The sequence below is a fragment of the Molossus molossus genome, unplaced genomic scaffold (genome assembly GCF_014108415.1).
Source record: "Molossus molossus isolate mMolMol1 unplaced genomic scaffold, mMolMol1.p scaffold_m16_p_22, whole genome shotgun sequence".
Classification (NCBI taxonomy): Eukaryota; Metazoa; Chordata; class Mammalia; order Chiroptera; family Molossidae; genus Molossus; species Molossus molossus.
This window is the reverse complement of record NW_023425358.1, coordinates 27160904-27182883: the sequence shown is the minus strand read 5'-3', so window position 1 is coordinate 27182883 and position 21980 is coordinate 27160904. Positions and strand designations below refer to the sequence as shown.

Sequence of the window (21980 nt, the reverse complement as noted above, 5' to 3'; positions counted from 1 at the left end):
AATGCAGAATGGTTCAAAATGACATTAAGGACTGGTCACATTAAATATGAAGTAGTAATTTGTAAAGTGGAAGAGAACAGAATTTAGGCCTTTAAATCAAGTTCCAAACTATTGAACCAAATTACTCAAGATAAGCAATTATGTGAACCACACGACATTCTAAAGTATGTAAGTGCTCACCTGATCCTGTCTTATCGTGCCATTATGTAAACATTTTAAGATACTTGTGTAGCCTACTGTGGAAATAAATTTTAAAAGTCAGTGAGGTTTCTAATTGCTATGTCATACTACTGTAGGTAAAAATCTTCACTTTCCTCACCTTTAAATTATAAAACATAGCCCTGGCCAGTATGGCTCAGCAGTTAGTGTCGGCCTGTGATCCAGAGAGACCCGGGTTCGGTTCCCACTAAGGGTACGTACATTGGTTGCAGTTTGTCCCCGGCCCTGGTTGGGTCTTGCGTGTGGCAACCACTCGATGTGTCCCTTTCATGTCGATGTTTCTCTCTTTCTCTCCCCCTCCATCGAAACAAAATATGGAAAAATATCAAGTGAGGATTAAAAAATAAATTATAAAACATACCCTCCCCAGTGTATATATGGGATATGTGGGGTAACAGGATAATAACTGTTTTATAAAGTGCACAGAGTTCCAAGGGGCAAATAATGATAGAAACTAAATGTTACAGTTTATTCCATCTTCATGATTACAGACATGGCAGCGTGGGTAAACAAGGCAAATAAAGCAAACTCCTTTCTCCCCCTATTTAACCAGATACAGTATTTTGGCATTTTCATGATACACAAGTTGACTTAATTCATTGACTTAGGTTGAAAGCTGACAACAGCAAATCTCTGCAATTCAGGATCTTCCCCCATAGCATACCCAAGGGTCTTAATGATTGAACTACACTGTGAGCTCTGAAATGGTGTTCAATCTAACATTCTCGAAGCTCTCACATCTTAAACTGACATCTGACACCTTGTTAAGGCAGGGAACTATTAAAAGCTTCCTCTTGGCTCAGTCCACCAGCAATCTTAACAGTTAAGTTACTATGTAAAAATAAAGCGGCTCCCAAGCATTGGCTAAAACAGTTGTGCTGGGATCCCTTTTCAGAGCACTAGCTCCCTGAGAGAAAAGAGGTCCTAACCAATTGCTTCCATGACCAATGACCCCAGTACAGTATACCGAATGTCCACTGAAACATAACTCAAGAGGTCAGGTGACCATGATCATCCTGACAAGTTTATCAGTATTTACATACAAGATATATTTAAAGCTGATTCCAGATGAAGTATTGCAACCATAATCCCAAGAAATCAGTTTTAGCACAGCGAGTTCCTGTAAAATGCCAGAGCAAGTGAGAAATCATCCCGAAGTAAAAAGTGATGATTCATCTGTTACAAGTGAGAGGAAAACATCTAGAGGGAGGGGGAAAACTCCCCCTTAAACTCCTCATTAAATCGATGGCTATCTTCACAGCCTTAATTGACAAAATCCAGAGTGCTCAATTTCCTGATTTGAGGAGTCTATTCTCAAGGTGATTGTCAAGGTCAAGAAGAGCTTTCAGGCTTTTCTCTGCCATGGCCCATGAACTCCAGTCCTTCAATGGGAATCTCCTTCTCCTTTATTGCTTTCTGATGGGAAGAGAAAACACATAAATGTCAATATGAAGCTTACTGGCTTTGAGCAAGCCTCACTTTTCTTGTCTGCAAATGGGATAAAGACAGTAACGACTGGAGGGAGGGAGAGAAAACGGGCCAATGAAGGGGTTATAATAAAAAATAAAACACTCTACAATGTCTTAACAGGCCAGAGAGAGGCTAACACCCAGCCTTGCCCCCCAAACAAAAGTAGTGCAAAAGTGCACCACCGCGAAAATCAAGGCAACTTGAATCTAGAGAACTTGGCCCAATCACTTATTTCTGGGCGTGACTGTTCCATTTTTCAAATACGAAGAACTACGCCCACTTTGCAAGTTTAAGATAAACAAGTGAACCAAAGAATGTTACTGTGCTCCATCAAATGTAAAGCACTACGAAAATATTTACCTTCGTCATCTGGAGAGAGAGCAGGCAGCCTCTGATGGTGACGGAAGGAGAGAGAACCGTCACTGGCCTCAATAACAAGGCTTTTCTCCACCCTCCCGGTCCTAACCCCGCAAATAAGAGGCTTGAGGTCGGGGACACCCCAGAGAACACAGGGCCTGTGGGTAGAGGCGAGGGCCGCTGCTCACCTGAACACACTGCTGGTAGCGCTTGAAAAGGTCAGTGCATGGGTCGCCAGAGCTGTCCCCCTTGAGGAACTTCTCGGCAAACCAGCGATTAAAGCACTGGTCGTACTCGCGCTTCATGTCGGTGCACCCCTCCCCGACGCTGTTCATGGCGGCGGCGGTGGCGGCGCACTCTGATGTCATCACTTTTAGGCACGTCGCTCCGCTTTACGTAAGAGCGTAGTACGGAGGCCGAGAAGAGGAGAAATGTGGGCGCGGGCTGTGTTGCTGCTCCTCCGAACCCCGGTGGGCGGGCGCCGGGGCTTCACTTCCAAGGCAGACCCTCAGGTACAGGCCGGCAGGTGAGGGCTGTCCGCGCGGGTTGGGAGGCGGAGCAGGCCGCAGCCGTGACCCACACCGTCCCTCCCCCACACCCCTCCCCAGGGAAGTGGGCGAGTCACCGCCGATGTGATCGAGCACCTGGAACGTCTGGCGCTTGTGGACTTCGGCAGCCAAGAGGCCGTGGCACGTCTGGAGAAAGCCGTCGCCTTTGCCGATCGGCTCCGCGCTGTGGACACAGACGGGGTGGAGCCCATGGAGTCAGTCCTGGAGGACAGGTAAACCCGCGGCTGCGGCCACGAAGCCTTGCCTGCTGTGGAGCCTCCGCAGCCGTTTAGGGCGGCGATGAGTGTCTTGTTTCACAGAGGAAGAAAGAGTCTTAGGCGAGATGCGGGAACCTGCCCGCGATCGCCTCGCGGGTCCTATCGCTCTCGTTTAAATTCCTCAGGGCCTCCCAGTGTACCGAGGACAATCCGAACCTGCTAATCGTCTTCGAGGCTCCCCTTCACCGAGCCCCTCCTTCCTACCACCCGACATCCCACTCTTTCCAGTCCAGCCACATGGGCTTCATTGCTGTGCTCCAACATGCCAAATCAATTCTTTCTCTAGATCTTTGCACTTGCTATTCCTTTTTTTTTTTTTTTTGACATTCTGTATCTCTGCCAAGTCTTAGTTTATCTCCTCCGAAAGGCCTGACCAGGCCAAATCCCATCTCCCCTTCCTTATTCTGTTGTTTTCTTCAGATATATATTTTTTTATCTAATTTTTTCCAACACCATTTATACCCTCTATGCCCTCTCCCACCTCCACCCATCCCTCCTCCACTTGATTTTTTTTTTTTGACAATCTTATTTTTGTTTTGTTACGTCTCTTGACAAAATGAGTTAATGTCTGACTTGCTTACTATTGGATTCCTTTTTCTAAATTTTAAATGTACATATTTTCTCACCTAGTGGTTCCCTATGGAAATATCTATGAAAGTGCACCGAGATGTGTGCACAAGTATCAAACACCCCAGAAACAGATCATCTCAGTGTCCTTCATGACTAGATACATCATTATACAATTGACTATTCAGCAGTTAAGAATGAAACAAATAACTATATATGCTGATATGGAAGAATCTCTAACATATTTAATTTAAAAAATTCAGAACACTGTGTATGGTATTGTGGATACTTTATGTGTAATCTATTTTACATATTCTGATGTATGCATTGAGTTTCCTTTTGTTCCCTGAAAAGGCATGCAAAAAGAACTGTTAATAAGTTTTAAAGAAAGTGGGAATGAAAAGGAAAGTTTAACTTTTCATTTTATACTAAGGGCCAAAAACACACATGCAAAGGGGGGCAGAGTAATAATATAAGTAGTGAAGTGTAGTGTAGTGCAATAGGGAGGGGTGGGGTCTTTGACAAATTAGCTTGTGAATACTAAAAGGACACAGCCTCTACCCACCTCTACCAATTGTTGCCAAATCTTAACACATTTGTTTTTTTGGGTGGTACATGCCCCTAGCAGGAATCAAACCCGGAACTCTCTAATCCACAGGCCGACGCTCAACCGCTGAGCCAAACTGGCCAGGGCTTAACACATTTTTTAAAGAAAATGCTTGTTGCTCTGGCCGGTTTGGCACAGTGGTTAGAGAATTGGCCTGTGGACTGGAGAGTCTGGGATTTGGTTCCTGCTAAGGGCATGTACCTAGGTTGCAGTTTGTCCCTGGCCCCGGATGGGGTTGTGTGGGTGGCAGCCACTTGATGTTTCTCTCTCTCCCCCTCTCCCTTCCTCTCTCTCAAATCAGTAAAGAAAAAGTTTTTAAAGATGGGTATATAGCTCATAAAAAACATCAACTGGCTGCCTCCTGCACACCCCGCTACTAGGGATCAAGCCTGCAACCCAGGCACCTGCCCTGCTCAGAAATCGTACCAGGACCTCTCATCTCAGTCCATGGGACAACGCTCAATCCACTGAGCCACACTGGCCGGGCTTCCTGATGAAATTTTAAAAAATAATAAACTAGTACAGGTGAGAGCAAGAAAGATTAGTGCCATTAATCAATACCAGTAGGGGTAGCCAGATCCACCTATAACCATAGACTTTGTGTAAACTGCTTGTTAGCCTCCAGTCTTTGATTCCTTCAAATCCTTTCTCTCTCTTGTATTCTGATGCTCAAGTCTAGAGGGTTTAACAAATTTGCCCAAATATACACAGCGTTTCAAAACAGAAACCTGATATAGCCCTGGCCAGTTTGACTCAGCAGTTAGAGCGTCGGCCTGCAGTCCAGAGAGACCCTTCAATTCCTGCTAAGGGTGCGTACCTCGTTTGCAGTTCATCCCCGGCCCTGGTTGATCCTGTGGGAGGCAGCCACTCGATGTACTCCTTTCACGTCGATGTTTCTCTCTCTTCCTCTCTCTCCCTCCCACTCTATCTGAACAAAAAAAGGAAAAATGTCCTCAGGTGAAGATTAAAAAAAATAAACTAGGCCTTGACCACCTCTCCAATAAAACGCCATAACTTTCAATTCCTCTAGCTCTCTATTCTTTCCCTTCAATGCCCTTGTTTTACCACTTCATCACACCGACTCCTCTTTTTTCCTAATTTTCTTCAGATTTCCACTGACACCTCCTCAGGACCTATGGCTCTCTCATGGTATTAAATAGTGCTGGGATTTTATGTGTATTTTATTTTATTATTATTATTTTTATCCTCACCCGAGGACATTTTTCGATATTTTGTTCAGATAGAGTGGGAGGGAGAGAGAGAGAGAAACATTGATGTGAAAGGGACACATCGAGTGGTTGCTACCCACACGAGCCAACCAGGGCCGGGGACAAACTGCAACCAAGGTACGTACCCTTGGCGGGAACGAAACCCGGGTCTCTCTGGACCGCAGGCCGACGCTCTAACCACTGAGCCAAACCGGCCAGGGCTTTATGTGTATTTTGTACATCTACTTGAGTGATACTGGATTCTCTGCCTCTCTCCTGCTCATCTGCATTCCAGGGAGCATGTTTGTTACTGCTCGTGATGTTCTCAGTATCTGGCACTGAGCAGACAGTAAATGTTGGTTGACTGTTCTTTATTAATATTTTTGGGAAAGTAGGGACTAGAAGCACAAAGAAGAGTCAGAATTTCCCATGTCATCTAGAGGGTAGCTAAAAAAAAAAAAGCAACTATTACTCAAAGAAGAGTTTGTGAAAAAGATGAAGAGGGATTTGGAATAGTAGCTGGAATAGTGACTTGGTATTCAGTGCTATAATCTTGCCATAAATTTGGAGATCAGTTTGGGTTAATGATTCCATTTTACAGATGTGACATTTATAGGACTTTAATGTTTTGAACATGCTGCCTGACCCTTGAAACGGAACCCAGAGTTAAGTGAAGACAACTGTTGAAGGGTTTTAAGTGATAGCCATACTCGCTATAAAAGCCCTAACTGGCTAATAGAAATCTTATTAGCACATTAATATAATAATCTATCATTTGGTTTGAGCTAAAAAGCACTAGCATGCTTACATGACAGGTACTGATATTTGTATGCATTAACTCAGTTATTACATACAACCCTGAAGGAAAATACTAGTATCTCTTTTATAGATTAAGAAACGGAGGCTCAGGCCCTGCCCAGTTTGGCTCAGAGATTAGAGCATTGGCCTGCGGACCGAAGGATCGCAGGTTTGATCCCCAGCCCTGGTAGGGGTTGTGCAGGAGGCAACCAATCTCTCTCACATGGATGTTTCTCTCTCTCCCCCTCCCTCCCTTCTACTCTACCTAAAAGTCAATGGAAAAATATCCTCAGGTGAGGAATAAAAAAAAAAAAAAAAGAAACTGATGCTCATAAAGATTATGTAACATGTCCCAAAGTTTCGTGGGAAATAAGAAGAGATGTCAGGGTTTGGAACTCAGCCTTACTGCTTTAGATATGCCATTTAAAGTCAACCCCTAAAAACTTGATTCTCTTATCTCAAATTCAGAGACGGACTCAGATGACTCCTCTGACTGCAGCCAAATACTTTAATGTTTAGGATCTCCCTGAGCCTTATTTGAACCAAAAACTTAGCCAATATGATTAGCTTTCATTCCAGTCTGCACCAAACTGGGAATAATTTAGGAGGGAGGAAGAGGCTTGAAAATAATGGAAGTAGGGTGATTGATACCCAGAGAAATGACTCCTGGCAGCCTGATTCCAGGGAAGGGCAGAAACTGAAACAGCAGAACTGTCCTATTGTCAGTCCAAGGGCCCGCAGAGCCACTTCTCCTTCCTCCATGCTGCTATACTGATTTCCATTAAGTTAAATGCTTTTTATTTGCATTTTCCAGTTACTGGTTTAAATATCTGTCTATGAGCTTTAGAAGGCAGGAGTTTCAAGTTCACAGTTGAAGCCTTTCTTAATCTGGGTTTTTCATCTGAACCAGAACACAGATCCAAGTGACTCTTTTCAGTTCTCCCAAGGATGGTTCATACTATTAGCCCAGATATATAGAAGTTGGTTATCAAAATGGCCATACCAGCTCTAGCTGGTTTGGCTCAGTGGTTAGAGTGTTGGCCTGTAGACTGAAGAGTCTCAGGTTTGATTCTAGGTCAAGGGCACATACCTGGGTTGCAGGTTTGAACCCCGGCCCTGGATGGAGTTGTATGGGAGGCAACCAATCAATGCCTCTCTGCCCCCCGCCCCAATCAATGGAAAAAAAATATTCTTGGGTGTCCAGCTGGTGTAGCTCAGTGGTTGACCATCCACCCATGCACCAAGAGATTGCTGGTTTGATTCCCAGTTAGGGCACAGGCCCAGGTTGTGGGCCCAATCCCCAGTGAGGGGCATGCAGGAGGAGGCCAATGTTCTCTCTCATCGATGTTTCTATTTTTCTCTCCCTTCCTCTCTCTCTAAAATCAGTAAAGAAAAAAAATATCCTTGGGTAAGGATTAACTAAAGCAGGGGGGGGGGGGCTAATCCTATAGTACCTGGGCTAATTCTCTTGTAGAACATGGACTGATATTTAGTCAATCATTGATTCACAGGCACCTAAAGAGCTCATCAGTTCCTGTTCCGAGGTTAAGAAAAGTTACGAGACTTGCCAAGTGAAGGGTCTGCTTGGAATGCCATTCTCATAGATACCCTGGGCTCAGTAGCCTACAAAGAAAACAGGGAGGTGTGGGTTTATTCTAGAAACTACTTCATAATAAAGAGGAATCAGGTAGAAATATGTGATATTTAAAGGGGTGAATTTTCGGCCTGGCTGGTGTAGCTCAGTGGATTGAGCATCCTCTGATGAACTGAGAGGTCCCGGTTCAATTCCAGGTCAGGGCACATGCCTGGGTTGCAGACTTGATCCCCAGTGGTGGGCGTGCAGGAGGCAGCTGATAGATTTATCTCTCTCTCCCTTCCTCTAAAATAAATTAATAAACACATAAATAAATAATAAAAGGGGTGAATTTTGTTTTTCTGGAAATGTCACACAGAAAACCTGGTTACCAAATGAATGAATAAATCAATTGCTATTAGATCAACTATTGGGAAGCAGTAGCTTTTAACCTGTTAGTGGTAGCAGTCTTCATCAAAACCTCCAAGTGCCCAGGAACAATTAGCACCCCTCCAGTTGGTAGGGATTAGGCAGGTTAAGCGAACAGTTATACTCTGAATGAGTGGTGGGGACTGAGGTGTACTTGGGGCTACTCTTTTTAAAAGAAACAGGTGCTATTCAGTATCCATCTCTTATTGACATGAGAATACAGTCCAGCATTATCAGATTTTTTTTTAAACATAATTTCATCTCCCCAGCAACTCTTTGAAGCATTCTACAAATAAGGAAACTGATACATGGAGAGGATAAGTAATTTGCACACACGCCTCATGAAGGTGGCTGTGGTGGAAAAAACACTCATCGCTGGGATTTGAATTCAGCTGTGATTCAGGAGCTCAAGCTCTTAGCCATTTTGTTCTACTGCCCAACAGAAATATAAACTCCAGACAGTCCAATGGTCACCTTTATGGATGATTTTTATTTTTGTTCTCCAAGTTTTCTTAAACAAACACATAATTCTATGAGTAACAAAACAAAACAAAACAAAAAAATCCGAATCACTAATGCAACCTCCACTTTTTTAGCAAGAAACTTAAGGTCTGGAAAGATCACATTTGTTTAAGACCGGTTAAGTAGTGCCAAATCCTGGAATAGACTCCAGCTGTGCACTCCTCATAGTATGAATGAAGTGTTTACTCTGTCTAACCTTAGGCTGGGTGTCACAAAAAGAACTAGCCCTTTCCTAACAGAACTTTACAACTTCACCCTCTAGGCAGCCTCTGTCCAGATGTTCATGTCACATCCTTGCCCCTCTGTCCCATTAGGTTTAGCCCTAGATGTATGCCTAGCTCAAACCCCAAGTATCTGCAAGCAGGCTCAGACCTCCTGTCATGCAGTCTTCAACCTTGAAACAGTAGGAAGCCCATAGGTATTCAACTCCTGTTTGGTTTCACTAGTTTGTCATCTGGATACTTGAATGAAGCTACTAGGCCCAGAGAACAGTGGGAGGTTCCTGAGCTATGTTTGTAGTACATCTTGCAAAGGAAGGCACTTTTATCTCCACAAAGGTGGCTACAGTGAAAAAAGTACTTGTCTTAGGAGTACCAGAACTGGGTGCAGGTCCCAGTCCTATCACTGAGGAGCTAGTATCCTTAAGTCGCTTATAACCACTCTTGAGCAAGTTACCTACCAGGAAATCCATTTCCCATCCTCCCAATCCAGCTATTTTTTGCCCATCCTTTAGCAATGACATCACCTAGTCTAAGTACTTGTTCTTTACCCAGGCAGGGTCAGGTGTCCCTTTCTACTCCCTTGACAAGCTGTGCTTACCTGTTAGATTTAACACATTGTATTTTAACTACTTATCTCCACCAAAAACAACTTACCCACAGTAATTATCCGAGAACATTTAAACACATCAATCCCAAGGAATAACAACCACTTACCACACAGGGCTGTTGGGAGAATCTATAAACTGTAGAATGTCATTTGATACAATGTTGACCATAGTTCCTCCACTTTTGAGCAGTGCCCAGAACTCAAGAATATGCTGCACCCTTCTCCCATTCTTGACCCCCCACCCATGCCTTAGAAGCCCTGTTCACTGACAAGGTAATCTTAAGCTTTTGGTTTTGTAGATGTCTGTACTTGAGATCCGACAATGTGGTAGAAGGCAACTGTGCTGAAGAACTACTACAAATCTCCCATCGGGTTGTGGAGGAGTATTTCGTGGCCCCGCCAGGTATGTTTCCCAAAGTGGTTTAACAAGCTTGTCCCACAGTAGACTAAGAACATAATAGGAATTGTGAGGCCCAAATTTGCTATGTAAAAGCAGTCGGAAAAGTATAAACTGTGAATTAGATGAAGGTAGTCAAAAGGTGCAAATTTCCAGTTTTAAGATAAGTCCTGGGGATGTTATGTACAACATGATGACTACAGTTAACAGTACTGTGGCCCTGGCTAGAAACTCAGTTGGTTAGAGTGTCGTCCCAACAAGCCAAGGTTGCAGGTTCAACCCCCAGTCAGGGCACATATAAGATCAATCAATGGCCCTGGCCAATTTTGTTCAGTAGTTCATGTGTCTGCCCTCAGACCAAAGGGTTATGGGTTTTAATTTCCGATCAAGGGATGTACCTGGGTTGCAGCTTCTATCCCTGGCTTCAGTCGGGGTTGTGCCGGAGGCAACCAATCAATGTCTCTCCCCCTCCCTCCCTCCCACTCTTCAAAAAAAAATCAATGAAAAAAAATATCCTTGGGTGAGGATTAACATAACAAAACAAAACAAAACAATGCATAAATGGGTGGAGCAACATATCAATGTTTTTCTTTCCCTTCTTAAAATCAATTCAAAACAAAACAAAAAGCGCAATATTGTACTGTGTATCTGAAAGTTGCTGAGAGAGATCTTAAAATTCTCACAAGGAAAAAAAACCTGTAACTAGCCTGGCCGGTGTGGCTCCAGTGGTTGAGTATCAACCCATGCACCAAGAGGTCGCTGATTTGATTCCTGGTCAGGACAAATGCCCAGGCTGTGGGCCCGATCCCCAGTGCAGGGCATGCAGGAGGCAGCCAATCGATGTTCTATCTCATCAATATTTCTCTCTCCCTCTCCCTCTAAAATTAATAAAGAAAAAAAATATATATATTAAACAAATAGATAATGTCTTAAAAACACACAAACCTGTAACTATGTGAGATATGACTGATATTAACTAATCTTTTTAAATTTTTTATATCTTTCAAAAAATTTGTTAGTTTTTTTTGGTTAATCCTCAGACGAGGATATTTTTCCATTAATTTTTAGATAGAGTAGAAGGGAGGGATGGGGAGCGGGAGAAACATTGGTGAGAGACATCGACTGGCTGCCTCCTGCACAACCCCAACTGGGGCCAGGGATTGGACCTGCAATCCAGGTATGTGCCCTTGATTAGGAATCAAACCTAATACCCTTTTGGTCCATGGGTCAATTCTCTCATCGCTGAGGCACATTGGGCACGACTAATTTATTGATTTTAGAGAGAAACATCAATTTGTTGTCCCGCTTATTTATGCATTTATTGGTTGATTCTTGTATGTGTCCTGGCTGAGAATCAAACCCACAACCTTGGCGTATGGGGGGATGATGCTCTAACCAATTGTGCTACCTGGTGGCCAGGGTTAACTAATCTTATTGTGGTAACTGTTTTGCAATATATACATATATCAAATCATTACGTTGTACATCTTAAATTTATACAGTGTTTTATTTCAATTATCTCAATAAAACCGAAAATAATTTAAAAGATTAACAATTTTAAAAAGTGTAAAGTGTATATAGGTGTTGCATTAATGTAGCAGTAGAGTCTGAGGGTCATGCTCATCTCTAGGAGCCAGTGGATAACAAGAATGAGCAAAATAGCCCTGGTTGGGTGGCTGAGTTGGTTGGAGCATCGTCCTGTACACCAAAAAAGGTCGCAGGTTCAATTCCCAGTCAGGGCAACATACCTAGGTTGTGGGTTTGTTCCCCGGTCAGGACACTTATGGGAGGCAACTGATCAATGTTTCTCTTGTACATTGATGTTTCTCTCTCTCTCAAATCAGTAAACTTATCTTTAGGTAAGGATTTTTAAAAAACAAAATGGAATTAGGGTGGGAGAAACGTGTATAGTAGCAAATCTGGAGCTCAAACTCTGCCTAAAGGGGCAACTGGCATTTGCTGCTTCTCATTCAGTGCCAGGCAGGAATGTGAGCCCATTTTCCCAGAGAACCTGGCATTGTGTGTGATACTTCCCAAATTTTAAATACAGGCAACTAATTCAAAATTTAAAAGAATAAAAGACCATGCAAATAAAACATACCTGCAAGCCAGATGCAGCCTTCGAGCCATCAGTTTGCAACCCCTGGTATAAAGATTTGCATCTTTAAACCTTACTGTAACTATTTTAAGTGGAAGTTTTAAAATAACTTTGGGCCAAAAATAAATCCAGAACCTTGGGTGGGTTGAGTTGTTTTTATCTCCTTTGCAGATAAATAGGTCCTCAGAGCTTCTGCACACCTCTAGATATTTGGGGATGGGCCTAGCCTAAACATTCAGGTAGATAGCTTCCCAATGCCAACTTCAAGTTCAGGAGATCCCCTCAGCAGAGAACCTTTCTGAGCAGTGTCGAGACAAACATCAGCCCTCCAGCTCAAGGTTACTTCTGTGATCAAGACCAACCAGTCTAAACCATGCCTCTGATTCACTAAACCACCTCAGTTAATTGTGGAGAGAAATATTTACTAATCTATCTCAGAGCCTGATAGTTGTCAGTTTCAGCAGAAATATCCATTGATCACATGCTATTTTTAAACAGAACCTTGTGTCACACTATGCTTCTTGGGACAAAGTGAGTTTACAGGCATAGTCTTCCTTCCACTCCTATATGCATATAAGATGGCTAATTAACCTGTCTCTGCTCCTTATTGAAAAGTGCATTAGTAAGGCCTCACTTATAACTAATTCTTTCAGATACTCATAGTTAGAAAAACAGGATAGTAGTTACATTTACTTTCTTTGCTTATTTTCCATGACAACCAATTGATAAGTTAGCTCAGGAGAGCCAGCTGGGACGCAGGTTTGGCTATAACATTCATTTTTATTATTGTTTTCAAACAGGTAATATCTCTTTGCCAAAACTGGATGAACAAGAGCCCTTCTCACCGAACTGAGTAGCTATTCTGGGAAGGAGTACCCTGTGAACACATGGAAGCATGATAGTATTTTATTATGAACACTAAAGTTCCCACTTCCCTCAGTAACCTGAAAAAAACTGGATGGATTTTTTTTTTTGGTATGTGCTCCTAGTGCCCGGGACTCTGGTCTGAAGGCCAATGCTCCAACTGCTGAGCCAAACCGGCCAGGGCAGGTTTTTTTTTTTTTTAGTAACTAACTTTTTTGAAGACAGAATAGGGAAAGATCTAGCAAAAACAGGGCAATGTGTTCCTGATGCTAATGGAAGTACAGGTATTGTCAGCTTCCAAGGAAATGTTCAGTTTGGAAGACATTATCCCCTTTATCTCCTCCCCCAAAGACTGTCTACCCAACTGCACTTCAGTGAATTTTTCTATTTATGTAACTAGACATTGCATCTGATCACCGTGTAACAACCTGAGTTGTTCTTTTTAGTTGCTGTTCCCATCGACCTGAACAACATTTTATCCTTACCAAACACATTTGAATTTGTTCCTGGGTACCTACCCTGTTCCGAACAGAGGGCTTACTTTATGCTAAGGTCTGAAGGGTGCTCAAAGTAGACTATAGCTTTGGAACTCCTGACCTAGAACCAGCCACCATCTCACAAAGTGAGTATATACAAAAGGGATATTAGCCACACCTACAGTTTCTCTTTCTGAAAAGAACTTATAAAAATATCCCTGAGCCCTGACCAGTTTGGCTCAGTGGTTAAAGCGTCAGCCTGTAGACAAAAGGGTCACAAATTCAAATCCCAGTCAAGGGCACATACCTGGGTTGCAGGTTTCATCCCTGACCCTTGTTGGGATGGGACAGGAGGTGGCCAGTTAATGTGTGTGTCTCTCACATCAATGCCCCCCCCCCCAACTCCTTCCCTTCCACTCTAAAAATCAGTCCTCAGGTGAGAAAAAAGTTCTGAGATAGCTAACAATACTTATTGTATATTAAAAATTTGCAGAGAGGGTAGATCTTATGTTAAATGGTCTTACCACATGTGGAATGGATATGTTCATAGCCTTGATGGTGGTAGTTTCATGGATATATACTTAACCCCAAACTCATTATACACATTAAATATATTTTATACATGTCAATCATACTTCAATAAAGTGTTTTGTTTTTGTTTTGTTTTTTAATATAGCCCCAGGCCTGGGACATAGTCAAACCCTATGATTATTGAATTAAGCAGAATCCAAGATGGTGGGGGTTTTGTTTTCCAGATTTTTTGTTTGTTTTTAAAGCTCACATAGCTCCATAGATACAGAGAGTGGATTGGTGGTTGCCAGAGGGGATAAGGGTTGGGGAACTAAGTGAAGAAGGTAAAGGGGCTGAGAAGTACTAGTTGGTAGTTACAAAACAGTCATGGGGATGTAAAGTACACCACAGTGAATTAATATTGCCATAACTGTGTATGGCGCCAGGTATGTACTGGAAATATCGGGGGTTTGGGTGTAACACTTTGTAAATATATGACTGTCTAACCACTATGCTGTACACTCAAAACCAATAAAAATAATACCAAAAGTAAATTGTAATTGAGAAATAAAAAATACAAAAAGCTCAGATAGCAAGGATAAATTAGATTTAGAAGTAAAAGTATAGAACCAGAACTCAGAGATCTTTTTTTTCCCCCCTAATCAAACTGCCAAAGTTGGTTTTGGCTAAGAGTTTCCCAATGATCTTGATGATGATGCCCATTTATAAAAGTCTGTCTTATCCCATTCCTTTCCCCTATCTACAATGCTCACTTAAAAAAAAAAAAATTTATAAGCTTGGTTTTGAGCTATAGGAGAACCCTGAACTTGCCCTTGGGATGGAAGTTCTTAAACCACCATCAGAGCAACTAGCTTTACCCTAAATAACCTCATCCACCCCTACTCCTTACCAACTGAGTGCAAGCTGTCACAACACAGTGATTTTTAAAATTTTTTTATCAGTGTGCCTGTTTGGTGAAATCTATGAATTTAATCAAGGACAACCACACATGTCAATTATGAAACGTTTAAAATATATTTCTAAACAGAATGGGTCCACTCAGTCATAGTAACTGCTGATCTCCATAGCAGAGCAACCCACAAAGACACAGCACTGATTTTTCCCCCCTTAATCAGGGGTGAAAAATATACAACTTGTTTCTGAACCAAAACCACAACTTCTGCAGTTGAAAATGCTTCACTGCTAATATGGCCCTGGTAGAAATTATGTGATTTTATTTCCTTAAAAAAAATTTAAAAAAATTTCCTAAGACACTAAATCATCAATCTGGAATGTAAATTCTGAGCACAAAGCAGCTCAGTTTGCCTAAAAAATAAAGAAAAAATTCCCATCACCTGTTTCAGTAGGGCCTGAAAGGAGAGAAGTAGTGTGGGGAACCCCTGCTTTGGTATGGAGAGTCACGGCCTCTTGACCCAGACCGAGACCGTGAGTAGCCATAGCTGGTGCTTCTCTCCGGATAGACTCGGATGTAAGAAGTTTCACCCTGAAATTCAAACAATAAGGGTAAAATGAGACCCAGAAGAATAAAGCCTACCAACATCTGGCATAGCTGCCTACCAATAATGGTTAAGTATTGAGCACTAACTATTTGCCTGGCACAATGTTATCTTTTCAAACCCTCACAGTTCTATGAGGTAGGTATTCTTACTAGCCCATATCAAGAATGGTATCATCTGCCCAAGGTGACACAAATAATAAATGGCAACTTAATATATGGTAAATGCTCAAATACTAGCCACTACTGTTAACAAATCTTAATAACTGCCACTAACCCCTAGAATCTAAGAACTGGAAAGGATCTCAGAGTTTTTTATATATAGGGTGGGGCAAAAGTAGAGGGTTACAGTTGTTGGTATGGAAAACACAGTAATTAATAATACAAAAATAAACTTTCACATACTCACAATTGTAAACCTACTTTTGTCCTACCCTGTATAGTTCAATCCCGCCTCCTTGTATGCATCTTTCGAAGGGCACCTATCAAAGGAGCTAACCTGTATTCAGCATCTCCCAGGTGTCAGGACCTGGGCTAGATGTTCTAGTTATTTTCATAATTTAGCTTCATAGCAAGTCTTATAAGACAGTGTGCTATTGTGACGATTTTGCATATGAGGAACCAGGGTTGAGTGTAGCTCAACAAGCAGCAAGAGTCACGTTCAGGCTGGCCTTTTTCTAAGCCTTTTGCCATCAGCCAGCATTCTCAGATCTAAAGATGCTGAAGTGAAAGAAGCCAGATGCTGTTTCCCTAGTGAAGTCAGTAATTGGATTTACCCTCAGACTCTGCTTTGCAGTGTATCTAACTAGGTGCCATTTTGTTTCTGCTCCAAATTCAAGTCCTAGGGATTACTCTGAGCAAAAGCATTGTTAAACCATACAGCCTCCAAGCCATAAAATTAGGGAATTATATGAATCCTTAGAAAAAAAAATGGGCCTAGATATTCATGTCCCCAGACATCCCTAAACCCCATAGCAAGTCAGACAGGATAATCAGACAACAACAACAACAACAACATCATCCAATTGGTAGTCTAGTATATGGTCTCAATGGTATCAAAGGTATAGTCACTCCAAATCAGACTAGGATATCCAAAGCAGCAGCTGCCTTCTTGAAAGGAAGGACATCCAAGGAGGACATTGAGAACTAAGCCTCAAGGGTGAGGTGATCAACCACAAGAAAATAACAAGGTGGCTCAGGTTTCAAAAAGGATCCTGTATTACTTTGGGAAAGAAAAGTGAAGTGACAACTTAGCCCCAATAGCAGTACCTAGAAGGGCTGAGATGATGAGGTTGGCTGGCAGAGCTCAGACTAGACCCAAAGAAGGGACAGCCATAATATTTAGGTTCACAGACATTGTAGATTAAGCCAGTTATGAAAGGGATGTTATCACAATAGCTCACCACATTATGACAGACTGCACCAGTATTCTCTCCAGGTTAAAAATACTATGACTGCAGACTCCTCTCTGTTATGACCCTGCAGGGCTTAGGCATGATGAGTTCCTTGGCTTTGTCCACTTAAGATAGATCTTTAATGGTACTGTGAGGTCATCAAATGGCAAATGCATGGCCTGTTGCTACTTCTGCTAGGTCAGCTTCAGGTGGAGTGGACTGGGTATAAGGTCCTCAACAGAAGGTGGGGACCCACCTCATGAGAGCGGAATTTGGTGTCATCCAGTTTACGCAGGGCATATTCCATGTCTTCTTTTCTGAGATACTCAACCATCCCCATTCCATCCTTCTGCACATCTGCGTAACAGACATCTCCAGCTTCTCTCATGTGATCCTTCAGGTCCTGCCAGCTTCCTGAGGGAGGAAGTCCTAGGAATGGAGAACATAAAAGAAGAAGCCACATCCTTCAGCCCTGTTAACAGCCAGGGCCATACCTATGATCCCTTCTCCATCAATCACTGCTTTTAAATCCTGAGGGTCCCCAAATCACAAATCTTTGTAAGGGACACGAAACTAGAGAAGAACACTAAAGTATGTGTGGTAAACCACCTTAAGAAGCTATTCCTAGGCTAATCTTCCAGAACAAGCTTCCCCAAACATGGCAAAAAATCCATCTCGTTATAGGTTTAGTATCTCTTGAGAATTCATAGCCCCTCTTTCATTGTCCTTCATAATTAATACTAAACTCCCAATAATTTGAGTTTTTTATTCCACATGAAGTTTATCAGTACCAATGATTTCTTGCCTGACTGGGTTCCCAGGACATGGGAATCTGAAGCTATCCAATGAAATAAAGCGTAGCAGAAGATAACACAACAAAACTCTAAAGGATTTTTTTACAGGTGCAATTAACTGACAAACTAGACAAAGTACCTCTTTAAAAATCACCAATACTCTTCAATAGAGTGGAGGAAAAGGTAAGACTCAGAGGCTAAATCTAGTCGGGAGTCATACAACCCTACCTGATGTCATGAAAGGGAAATGTGCTCCTGCTCTCAAAGGCTGTGTTTACCGCTCACAGCTCAGGACTGCAGCCATTTCCTAACAGTTTTCTAAGCAGGATTTCAGAGCAGCATGGAGAGAGAAAAAGATAAGTATGACGTCTTGAAGGAGGCAGTAGAGTCCTGGGGTTAAAAAAAATTACGAAGGGACACAAGATAGGCAGATACTGACAGTATCACTCTTAAGGACCCATAGGAGTCAGCTGTGATATTCACATTGAAAAGGTTCCAGGCTCCTCAAGTCATTTCACTCCACCATAGCCCTAAACACCCTGAAATGTGCAAAAGCCCCAGGTCTTTACCAGTGTGTTAGTATTTCAAAAGATGCATAAACCTCAGAGCTTTCATCATTTGTTGACACTACATACTTTGTTCTATACTTTGTAATACAATCCGTAAGACACCAGGCTTGCTTTTTTTTTTTAACATAAGTCCAAAACCACCAAAAAAACGGGTCTTTTGCCCTGGCTAGTGTGACGTAGTGGTTACAGCGCTGAACCGTGCACCAGAGGGTTTCGGGTTTGATTTCTGGTCATGGGCACATACCTGGTTGCAGGTTCAACCCCTGCATAGGTCTCTGTGCAGGCAGGAGGCAACCAATTGATGTCTCTCTCTTACATAAATGTTTCTCTCTTTCTCTCTCCTCCTCCCTTCCACTTTCTCTAAAAATCAAAACAAACAAACAAAAAAACCTTCCCTTTTTTAGGATCCATGGCTGAGTAAATTGTTTAAATCTGGTTTCTGGAATGTCTTTTCTTTTTTTTTTGTTAAAAGAGAAATAGAACCCTCCTTTCTTTTCTTTTCTTTTTTTTTTTTAATATTTTTTTTTCTTTATTGATTTTAGAAAGAGAAAAAGGGAGAGGGAGATAGAAACATCGATGAGAGAGAACATTGACTGGCTGCCTCCTGCATGCCTCCCACTGGGGATTGGGCCCACAACCTGGGCATGTGCCCTGACCAGGAATTGAACTGGCAACCTTTTGGTGCATGGGTCGATACTCCACCACTGAGCCACACCGGCTGGGCTGGAATGTCTTTTCTATCAAGTCCAATACCATAGTACATTCCAGAAGAAAACATCTTCAGAATTCCAGCTCAAGGGGTTTTGCCATCGTCTTCCCTTTCAACACTAGAACACTCCTTTATAAGAAACCAAGTTTATGTTCCAACAAGGCTGCACTACCAGTGCAATTTCATTTGCAAGATACTGCCTCACTGGCAAGACAGGCAGGACTTCAGATTGTCAATGTGCATAGGTTATGGAAAAGAAAGCTCCATCTATGCCATGCACTGAAGAATAACAGCTAACATTTCTTGGAGGCCAGACTGTGCTAAGTATCTTACATGCATCATCTCATTCAGTCTGAAAGGAACATACCTGAAACAAGAACTCGGAAATCAGATCTTCTTGTAGGAGGTCCATTCCTCCCACCACGGGGCCACCCACCCCGACCTCCATAAGTTCTGGGGAACTCCACACGAAGCCGACACTGGCCATAATCATAACCATTCCTTCCATAAATTGCATCTTCAGCATCTCTGCAAAGAAGAGTTTGGTGTTAGTGCTGTTCAGGAGGCTGAATGACTCCCAGTGAGGGGTATGAGTATCAAAGGAAAACCTAGAGGGAGAAAAAAATAAAACAAAAACAAAAACAAAAAACAGGATCTTGCCACAATACTGCCTTGGTTTGAAGACCTTTCATGATATTGGAATTAAACTTTACATGTCACACATGGGTCTTTCTAGGTATGAAATGATAATGAGAGGGTAAACAGATTACTTATAGGAGGACTAATTCAGATAAAAAGAAGGAATAAATTAACAGATGACTGATTATGCCAATAAAAGTGTTTCTCTAAACTTGGTGGACAGTTTCTCAAAATGCATACCACACATTCATTAGTCCTTTAATATTCTTCGATAAGGCCTAGTACCATCAAGTCTATAGCAAGAAAAATCCATTTAAAAAGAAGGCTCAAAGGACAAAGGAAACTTAGTGTTTTGTGAGGAATATAATAAGCGTATGTTTTCAGCATGGTTTGGAGAAGTTGTCAAAACCACTATCTGGGTACAATCTCACCAAAAAAGAAAGTTACTTTTAGTCTTTCCTAGGGCTCTAGGAGAGCTAGGAATGCCAAGTTGATTCTCCAGTATTGGATGGGAGAAAGAATGGCCTCTGCTTGAGTGGACAAGCAGAGCTGAGGATATACTAATGAAAGCATCACTCAGTTGTCACAGGCACATAATCACTTATCAAGATTTTAGCCAGAGGATTAAAAGGAGGTCTACATCTAATGCAACCCTGGGTCTATTTATAATGCAGTGGAAGAGAAGCAGAACTAGGGTTTAAAGCACACTTTGAATACATACTGACTTGCATTCAAATCATTCTTCTGCTCTTTACTGGTAGCTGTCTCTGGGTAAGTAGTCAAGTTTTCTCACAAGGTTACTCTTAGGATTAAATAAGGTGCTATGTGTGCAGTGCTTTGCTTGAAACTTGCATGTAGTGATATCAAATGATAGCTTTTCTATTATTAAAGAACTGAGGGAAGAGATGATGATGTAGCATATTATGCAATAAGTTTGTATTCTAAAAGGGCAGAAGAGGGGGTTCAAGTCCTACCTTGATCCCTGACTACATTCTTTTATCAATTCTCTAAATTCTCAGTTTCCTCAAATGTCAAATGTGATTAACAATACCTACCTCATGGGTTGAAAATGCTAAATAATACACAGCATGGTACGGGGCACAGGGACTGCTCAAAAACCACACAGGAACTGTTACTAGTTAATAGAGGTGCAACCTTCTCTGGTTTAGGTGTGAAAATGCCTAGTTCCATTTTTGGGGCAAATGGCAATCAAAGCCTCAGGGTGCTTCCTGCCTTCCCATCCTCAAATGCTCTCCTTGCCCCATACCACCACACCAGATGGGCAAGACACCTACAGTCAGTCCTTATAGTGAAGCCTACAGGGCACAAACTGGGTAAAGCATTCCGAGACAACGCTGGAAAAGAGAGTGAGCTCTTATTTACCCTGAGCTCAGTAACCAGCACAGGGGGGTGGCCTCTAAGAACCACCAGCCCGGTTTTTAAAGTTCCTAAGTCTTTCCCTGGCCCTTGGCCCGGAAATGTTTGCAAAATCACCAAGACCCCTTCGAGCCGGTTTAGGGATCCAGAACTTTCAAATCCTTGGGTCCCTCAGCATCTAGTGGTGCCTCCCTCATCAGAGAAGGAGGGTGAAATCAGAGACCCCCCCCCCATTTGTTTTGGGAGTTTTTCCAAGTCCCTGATGCTTTTACAAGGACGAGGCCCGGGCCGCGTGGGGCGGGCGCGCGCGGACTGAGATTCGTTCCATCACTGAGACCTCCAAAGGCATCCACAGCTCCGCAGTCTGTGTCCCCCTCAACTGCGAGCTCGGCGGGCAGGGAGGGCGACTGGTCACTCCTGCTCCTCACCGAGCCCTCCCCGGGCTGGTTCAAGGGACAAGGTTCCCAAGCCTCGGGCCGCTTCCCCTTCGGGGTGCCTCTCCAGCCGCGAGGCCGAGAAGAACCATTTATACCATCCGTGAGGCCGGTTTAGGCGCACTTGGGCCCTCCAAAGGCCCAGCTTTTGGGTTTTAAAGTAAAGTAAAAAAAAATAATAATAATAGAGGAAGTGACGACGGCGCAAAGGACTGCCCGGAGCTTACGGTGAGAGGTGGCCACAGCCTCCACCCGGGGGCGCCGTGAGGGGTCTGCGCGGAGGGGGGAGGGGAGGTCTTGGGAAGGGGGGAGGGGAGGCTTTGGGAGGGGCGGAGGGAAGGCCTGGAAGGGGGAGGGGAAAGGCGGGGGCCCAGGGCCTCAGGCCGGCGGGCGGAGCGGGGCCTCACCGGGGATCCTCGAAGCGCACGAAGGCAAAGGGCACGAGGCCCTGCCGGTTCTTGAGCTCGATCTCGCGGATACGGCCGTACTTGTAGAACAAGTCCTCCAGGTCCTTCTCGCGCACGTCGGTAGGAAGGTTCCCCACGTAGATGCGCCCGTCGCCCTCGCCGCCGCGCTCGTCCGCCCAGCCCGACATCCGCACCGCCCGACGCCGCGGGCCCGCCGCAGCCCACGTCGCCGCTGCTGCCGCTTCCTTAGCCGGGGTCCCCCCGCAGCGTCCCCGCGGGCTCGGAGGCGCTCAGCCGCACAGCATTATGGGAACGCGGAGCGGAAGCAAAGGGGTCGGAGGAAGCAAAAGGAATCCCTTAAAGGGGACGCGGCTGCGAAGGTTGCGCGTGCG

General features: G+C 43.4%; 3 protein-coding genes across 4 annotated transcripts; 1 reads left to right on the top strand and 2 right to left on the bottom strand.

Annotated features, from left to right (window-relative positions):
* Positions 1-487: 487 nt before the first annotated feature.
* On the bottom strand, positions 488-2414 carry TRIAP1 (TP53 regulated inhibitor of apoptosis 1). Its single transcript, XM_036276321.1, has 2 exons — positions 2235-2414; positions 488-1635 (listed from the first exon to the last, which is right to left on the bottom strand). The coding sequence occupies exons 1-2, from the start codon at positions 2412-2414 to the stop codon at positions 1552-1554; spliced, it is 264 nt and encodes an 87-aa protein (XP_036132214.1). The 3' UTR covers positions 488-1551.
* Positions 2020-13511, top strand: GATC (glutamyl-tRNA amidotransferase subunit C). The gene is made up of 5 exons (XM_036276320.1): positions 2020-2264; positions 2424-2558; positions 2655-2827; positions 9704-9807; positions 12700-13511. Exons 2-5 carry the CDS (start codon positions 2478-2480, stop codon positions 12750-12752), a joined length of 411 nt encoding a protein of 136 aa, XP_036132213.1. The 5' UTR covers positions 2020-2264; positions 2424-2477; the 3' UTR covers positions 12753-13511.
* On the bottom strand, positions 11917-21776 carry SRSF9 (serine and arginine rich splicing factor 9). 2 transcript variants are annotated; one of them, XM_036276319.1, is made up of 5 exons: positions 21589-21776; positions 19099-19259; positions 16916-17088; positions 15105-15253; positions 11917-11944 (listed from the first exon to the last, which is right to left on the bottom strand). In XM_036276319.1, the coding sequence occupies exons 1-4, from the start codon at positions 21774-21776 to the stop codon at positions 15110-15112; spliced, it is 666 nt and encodes a 221-aa protein (XP_036132212.1). In that variant the 3' UTR covers positions 11917-11944; positions 15105-15109. The 2 variants fall into 2 exon arrangements, with proteins under 2 accessions (XP_036132212.1, XP_036132211.1); XM_036276318.1 differs by lacking the exon at positions 11917-11944 and adding an exon at positions 12667-12776.
* Positions 21777-21980: the final 204 nt, after the last annotated feature.